This window comes from Eurypyga helias, unplaced genomic scaffold, assembly GCF_000690775.1.
Source record: "Eurypyga helias isolate BGI_N326 unplaced genomic scaffold, ASM69077v1 scaffold18576, whole genome shotgun sequence".
Lineage (NCBI taxonomy): Eukaryota > Metazoa > Chordata > Aves > Eurypygiformes > Eurypygidae > Eurypyga > Eurypyga helias.
This window is the reverse complement of record NW_010257588.1, coordinates 26,351-34,057: the sequence shown is the minus strand read 5'-3', so window position 1 is coordinate 34,057 and position 7,707 is coordinate 26,351. Positions and strand designations below refer to the sequence as shown.

The 7,707-nt window shown below is 50.2% G+C and overlaps 1 protein-coding gene across 1 annotated transcript in view; it reads left to right on the top strand.

The window, feature by feature from the left end:
• The first annotated feature begins 2,079 nt into the window (after positions 1 to 2,079).
• XKR6 (XK, Kell blood group complex subunit-related family, member 6) overlaps positions 2,080 to 7,707 on the top strand; it is a 23,824-nt gene continuing 18,196 nt past the window's right edge. Inside the window, exon 1 of the mRNA XM_010154083.1 lies at positions 2,080 to 2,272. Coding sequence (XP_010152385.1) covers positions 2,089 to 2,272 — 184 coding nt within the window. The 5' untranslated portion in view covers positions 2,080 to 2,088. The remainder of the gene's footprint in view (positions 2,273 to 7,707) is intronic.

Below are 7,707 nucleotides of genomic sequence, written 5' to 3'. Positions count from 1 at the left end.
TGTGATTCTAAAACCACTGTTTGGTTCTGCCAACCTGGAGTGCTTGGAAAAGTAAAGGCAGTCTTAAAACAACAAAAAACTGGAGGCAGTTGGTGGGGACAGCAGTGTGGCAGAGTAGGGGTGTAGCAAATGTGAGCTGTGAGAAGGGACTGGGAAGAAATTGGGCTTTTTTTTCAGTCTGGAGTAAAGAAGACTGATGGTTTACAAGGCAAGTAGTTGCAAACAGATAAAAAACTGCTGCACAGTGAGAATGAATAAATTATCCTCCTTGACCATGGTTGGGATGATGAGAAATTAGTGGCTTAACCTTCAGAAGAGGAGTTATAATTTTCATGTGCTAGCAGGAGCGGGAGCTCCTGGGAAGGGGAGGCCATGCAAGACTCCAGGGCAGTTTTGGTGACTATCTCTCTGAGGTGATGCTGTGTTTGCCCGTGGGCAGCACCTTATGGGCACCACCACCTTGGGTTTTGGCAGCCCTGTGTTGCTGATATTATAAAAACCAGTTCCATGCTGCTTTTCTCTTTGTCCTTGAGCCATTGCAACTCATTCTCCCCAACTTTGCCTTTCCAGCTAAACGACATGTATTTAATTTTTCGCGTGCATGAAGGGAAGGCAGGATTCCCATGTCATCCTGCAGCGTCTGGGGTTGGGAGCTTCCAGGGAAATGCCGAGTACGTTGGGCATTGGGCATGTCGGGGAGTGGGAGGAAGGCCGGTGTCCGTGGGAGAGCAGGTGGTGCCAGGGGCATTTCCACCCCACTCGGGCTCTGCTGGGGATGTCACGCCGGTGTCACCAGTGTCGTATGTGACTGGCTTAGCGTTTTCTCGAGTGTTGAGCCCCATCTGGTGGCTTTCCTGCTTTATTTTTTTTTGTGTCCTTGTGTCTTCTTTCGGGATTTTTCGTCTTCTGTGCTCATGGACTGCGAACGGGAAGGACAAGGTGCTCGGGAAAGGGCAGAGCTTCTCTCCCAGCTCCCTGTCCCTGGGTGTCATTTGGAGAGGCAGGGGGTGCCAAGGCTTATGTCCTTTCCTGCTGCTCTCCCTTGCTGTGCAGTCTCGCCCCGAGCAGCAAGGAATGATCTAATCGTCTTGGCAAAACCCCGGGTTGTGCTGTGAGCCCCTCCCAGAGCCTTCAGAAGGCACTTCATCCCACCGTCATGTTGGCATCTGAGGTGGGACAGATGAACCGTCCCGGGAGGGGACATTTCTATCCACTGACCAGCTTGGATGTGTAACTTCAGTGTCGTTGTTAGGTAAAATGGTTCCCAAATTTCAGAGCACAGTGTTACAGTCCCCACTCAGGATGAGTAAGAAGAAGACCCAATATTAGATCATTAATATCAACAGGCATTAGAAAGGACCCTTTTAGGAGATGTTTCCTTTCTTAAACGGCGCGAGTCCTGTGACATCTGGGCAGCTTGTGCTGCCCTGTCTGCATCACCTCCATTTGCAAAGGTTGGCCAAAGATTCCCCAAAGAGAAGTTGTGTCCCCAGGGGAGGTTTGCAGGTCTCCTCGCACACCTGACATGGAAACAGAGGGGACAGAGCAGTACCTGTCCATGCATGGGACACCTCCTTCTAGTCCAACATTGCCCAAAGGCTCGATACCTCACCAGTGGTGAGCCGTGGCCTTTTGCAATTGTGGGTCACACACGTGCTGAAGGTGAAGGTGGTGTCTGAATGCTCGACCTGTGATGAAATAGGGTCAAATCTCTGGGGTCCGTGAGGGAAGTTCCTCACTACAGTGCTGAAGGGGCTTGGGTGATCTGTCAAGCTGCTGACAAGTGTCAGGACCAGCACTGGTCAAGTAGCTTCTCCTCTCACCATGAGAACAAAGTGAGGGAGTTATTTTCCTGTGCAGGTATAGGCATTTCCCATCCCCACACTCCACAGTTGGGTGGTGGAAGCCAATACCAAATATTGCAGGAGAAGGTGTTGGAGCTACATAGAATTCCCAGGCTCCCTTTCCCCCAGACAACCTCCTTCTCCCCAAACCACTGTCCCCCAGCCCCATCCTCCTCAGGTTTTGATGCATGCCAAAGTCTCACGCTCAGCTTTTCCTCCTGTTTCCTGCAGGTATATCCGAACTATGTACCTGGGGATCCAGAGCCAGAGGCGGAAGGAACACCAGCGGCGTTTCTACTGGGCTATGATGTACGAATATGCAGACGTAAATATGTTGCGCCTCCTGGAAACTTTCCTCGAGAGCGCCCCTCAACTGGTGCTACAGCTCTGCATAATGATCCAAAAGAACCGTGCAGAAACATTACCATGTAAGTGGCCACCTCGTTACCCCCTTCCCCATCCTCCTGGCTTCTCCCCTCTGATCCCGTGCTCAGCTGCCGATGGATGTTTTGCTAACTGTCCGCCCTACGCAACCTGGCGCGTAAGGGGCTGCCACTTGGGACAAATCTCATTCCAGCTCCACGCTGCGTTCGCTGGGTAAAACTTCTGCTCGTTCCATTCAGAAAAAAACATGGTACCAGTCAAAGATGAGATTCATCTCTTCTACACCCAGTCCAGTCTAAAGAAATGTTGTCAGGAGGAGGCAGACAGTTGCTGCTGCTGTGGCGAATGTCCCTATTTGTTTGCTGTCTGGCACGGGGCAAACACAGTCATGCCCTGCCTCAGTTTCCCTCTCTACATAAGTAGGATGGTAAAACTGGCCAGATTTGTATTTGTATAGTGAGGACAAATGTTTCGATGCCTGTGTAATGCTCTGATGGTGTGAAGTGTTGTATAAGGGGTTTTTTTCATAGCTAGATGCTGTAGGACCTTTTCTGGAGTGGCCAGGGATTAAGGTTTAGTCATTGGTACCATGGTTCTCAGCAAATGAGAGGGGGGAAGGCAGTGGAGGGAATGGTGTAGGGATGGAGATGTCGTAGTGGAGGTGTCATTGCAAAGATAGATACAGGAGCAGAGGCTTGGAAACAACCACAGAGAAGAATTTGGCAATTCTGATGTCCTTTGCTGCAGTGATGCCCTGGAGCATGGGGCATCCACCCCAGTCAAGGGGCGTGTGCCCCTGTCCCAGCCCTGAGGTCAGCAGCTCTACCAGCCCATGCCCATGGGAACGCTGTCTGCCTAAGGATCACCAGCTCGAGGGAAAATTATCCTTTCCAAGGACCAACAGCAGTATCAGCTGGTGAATTGCTGGGTTAGTCAGCCGCTGCTCAATCCACACACTGGGGATGACACTCGGATTGTGCTTCTCAAGGACAGCTTGTTTGTGACATGCCATTTCTGGCAGACCTGAGGAGTTTCTTGGAGCTGAGATTAGAATTTGGCAGTTCTTCAGGGTTAAATTTTGCTGGTTGGACCAACCAAGGTCACCACTACCTAGAACATGTGTAAATCAGAGTGCTCTCTCCTTGCTCCATACTTTAAGTATGTCCATCATAGTTGCTCCTAGAGGCCTCCCTTCTCCTATTTACGCAGTCTTTTCCCAAAAACTCTCATCACAAGCTCTCCAGGTCTCCAGAGTGCTGCCGTGATGAACATGCCTTTCTTCAGCTCCTGCTAGATCCGCTCACATTGCCAGCACCCTTTTCCTGCTGCTTCCAACATTATTAACCCTACTAGAAATGTATAAATCATAACCGGAGAGGCTTGCCAGGGTGTTACGCAGTTTGTTGGACTCGCTGCAGAAATCACTGCGTGAAGTTTGCCGGCCTCTCTTGTGCTGGAAGTCAGACAACACAGCCGAATAATCCCTTTAGGCTTTCAAATCTGTGTCTCTTTCATTTTGCCACTTCCAGGCATGGCTGCCTAATCCACCGAACAAGCTGCATCGTTTTCCAGCCCCCCTTCTCTTCAGCTATGCAGTTCCTCCGTTCCTCCACCACACCGAGCAAGCTGTGCTCTCTTCCAAGGCAGCGCACGTCCCCGCCTGCCTTCCCGAGCCCTGGAGGGCTCTTTGCCAGCCACGCTCCAGCAGCCGAGCTCTCCGGGTCCCCAGTGCACCCTCTCCCCGTCTCCCCCCGGCTTGTGCCAGAGATGCGGTCGTGCATCTTAGGGCTGCGTGCTGATGGGTATGAGCAGCAGAGCTTGCTCAGCGCTCCTGACTCAGGTGCAAGGTTTCCTGGAGCAATTTTGTCTTCCTCCTCCTCCCGGCCAGTGCATAATTATGTAAAAGGAAATTAAATGCTGAGAGGAGCCGCTATGAAAGGGAACATCAAAGATTTCCCTTAAAGCAAGCAGAAACCAAAGGAAGATGGATACTGTTAGGAAGGCAGTGTGTTTAAAAATCAAATCAAGTCTCTCCTGGCTGGCCGTGTGAGCATGGCTCCGTCACACAGCACAGGAAGAGGCCAGTTCTGCCTCTAAACAGGGACAGGATCAGCTGCATCACTGAGGGATGCACACTAGCAAATTGGCCCAGGCAGGGCTTATAGACCCAGGTACAGCCCGTGCTGGTATGTCCAGACTCCAGCTGTTTCCACAGGGTTCACACAGCCTCTTACAGATACATCTAGTGCTAGAACAAGGTCAGTTTACCATTTTATATGGCACACATTCCCCCTCCGAGGCCCAGGCCTCCCTGCTCTTAAGACTGCAATGCCAAGCCCAGGGCAGGAGCCCAAGCCAGGCTCTAGTCTTCTCCAAATGGTCAGCTGATGTCTCTTTCCCCTATTTAAGAAGCTGTAGAAAGGGAGTTATTGGAATAGCTACCAGGAAGTTTTGCTTTTTTCTCCTAGTTCTCATGTTACGAGGTGAGAAGAGTGAATCCACTGGAGGTCTGTACTCAAACCCAGAGATATAATTTAGGAGCATGGTGACAGAAAGGGCTGATTTTGCCTATTGTGGCTGCTGTGAGCAGAGGAGCACTGCGAGGATGAGCCAAGGGGATGCCATCAGGCTTCATTTCCTGGTTGCCCTATCTATTGGGTGGGCAATGGGTCCTCCAGCGCTCAAAGAACAGGCCAGTTCCACTAATGGGCCACTGCTCACCCGAGACTTAGCATCTCCTGCATGGTCTGACACCACCACCTGCAGCAGTCCTGGTGTTGGAACCCGAGGTCAAGTCCTAGCTTCAGTAAAGCTTGGGGACAACACCCGTGGGATTTCATGGTCAGGATTTGTTCCTTCATCACATCCCTAGCGCAGGGCAGACTGGATCCCAGATTAGCTGCCATTACCTGATAACCTGGGAAGAGCAGAAAATAGCACAAGGAAGGAAGGAAGAACTCCATGTGCTCCGTCGGTGAGCAGATCTGCCCTGGGAGGTGCACACTGAGAGCCTGAGATGGAGTACTTTGTGCTGTGGGACAAATGGGTCAATATCACCTCCTGAATATTCATGTGGAAGGAACTGATGTCCCTTTCGGCTCCAACCACAGCTGTCTGGGTCCAAAACAGAGCCAGTGGAGGGCGAGGGAGGAAGGATGCCTCCAAAACATGGATCAGGCAGTGTCCAAAGCAGCTGAAGGGGGTGAGATGAGATGCCCACCTTTCTCCAGGGAATCTAGGCAGAAGCTAGGTGATGCATTTAGACCTACCCTTAGGGTTAGGCAGAAGGAGGTGATGGGACTCTGAGGAGGATGCAGCCTTGTCTGTCAATCACTGTAACTGTCCCCGAGATTTTGGAGAAGGGGGGGATGAAAGGCTGTCTTTCTCTCAGGTTCCTGGACAGCACTGGCCAGAGGACTTCCCTGATTTAAATAACATGATGTATTTGCAAGGGGAAACATCATATTAACAACAACAAAAGCCCAGCAACCCAGATCTTCATTTCATAATCGCTCCTAGCAGATAATCCACCTCACTTCTTGCAGAATAAACCATCCTTAACCCACTTCACCCTGCAGAGGTGCCTGTTCCTCTGCGCTGAATGCAGAGGAGCACACATAACCAGCTTAAAGGAGACACCCAACTGCTAGGCAGTTAGTGAGGTGAGAGGGATTGCAGGTTTTCAGCATAAATCTCCTCTTAAAGAGGCTTCCTTTTACATAATTTTCTTCATGTGGCTACTTTAAGACTTAATGAGATTTAGCAGAACCTCTGATGTCCTTCCACTCATGTCACGAGTGCTTTACGCAACGCTTTTGCTGGGAATTCGCCTGCATGAGGCTACAGTTTTCAGCGCAAGGTTTCCCACCCAAAAAAGGACCGTCTGTCCACCGATGCTGAGCCCGTCTCCTCTGTAACCTGCTGTTGATCGGAAAGAGGTCTGCAGTGTAAGCCTTCAATATGCAAAGCCCTGTGTGGGAATATCTGGGATTTTGCGAGGTGTCTGCGCTCTCTGCAGCCCGCAGCGAATGGTCTGGAGCTGCTCACGTGTTTAAGGAAAAACCACATTAGCTTCAGCCTGTCTGGGGGGAGGGGTCCACTTTTTTAAGCAGAGTGATACAACTTGGGCACTAAAAGGGATTTTGGACATCTCAGCTATAGGTGCATGTTGGCTGCAGAGATATCCTGGTGGTGTTTGCAAATGGCATAGCCAAATTTTGTTGTCCCTCCCAAAACAGAGTCCTATCTGGTTTATCATGTCCTCACTCTTTCGGTGCCACGTCTGGAGTCCTTTTATGAACAGGGCTTGTCCTTTTTTTGCAGGGGCAAAGATGCTTTTCCCTGTCTGTTAGTTTAGAAAATTTGACTGGTCTTTGCCAGGAACTGGAGGACAAGCAGCAGGGGTGGGTTAGCCATTGTCCTCACTCCCCAGAGAAGGCATTCCCCGTCAAGCTGAGTAGGTTTGGGATGAGCCAACCTCAACTTAAACACTCCTGCACCTGAGCCAGAGGATTCCTCTGTGTGTGATAATGAGTTAAGTCTGATGTGGAGATAAATTTCTCAGTTAATTTTCCCCTGATGGCAGGCTGATAGTTAACCAAAAATATGCTGTGAATAATGGATATGCTGTGAACTACATACTGTCTGCAATGTCCTGTTAGATATATTCATAGGGGAGGAAGTATCCCAAGGCATCACGACTTGTTGAGGAATGGTTTGAGATCTCAAAACAAGGCCATATCTAAAGGACAACAAGTGAATGGATTGCTTCTTATTCGGTCCCCTTTCCACTCCAGCCCCAAAGATCCAAGTAACCTCTTTAGCTGTGACAACCAAGTTAGAGAGGAATCATAGAATCATAGAATTGTTTTGGTTGAAAAAGACCTTTAAGACACCCACCACCCCAGCACTGCCAATACTACCCTAAACCATGTCCCTGAGCACTGAGGTCCCTAAGCTGAAGGAAGCCTTCAGTCTTTGGTTGGTCAAGGGTTTGGTTTTCGAATGTCATCAAGACTGACCTGAAGGTAACTGAAGAGTCTAAAATTCCCGTATCTCCACTGAAAGTGGAGAAGAGACTCATTAGAATCAAAAGTTCCTGCTACAGGTAGCAGTGCTAAGCCTGAAGGAGCACTAGGAGTTGGCAGAGGTTCCTTCATGGTTGCGTGAGCCAAGCAGGTACATCCATTGCAGAGCCCAGCAGAAATGCAGTTCTGGGGTGCAAGGCACCAGGAGCGGGCAGCCATCACCACTGCTGTTGCCCTGTTAGCATGGATTCTGACATGGTTTTGGCTTGGACCAGTGAAGTCTGAGCCAAACAACCCCCAAGGACTGCTTTGGAGTGAGCACAGACCAGGGATCATTCCCAACAGGCAGCTGGATGTGGCCACCTTTACATGGCAAGACATGGGGTATGACTGGGGCCAGGATGTGCCTGCTGGCCACAGTGCTGGAGAACAATCCCTGCAAATCATAGAAT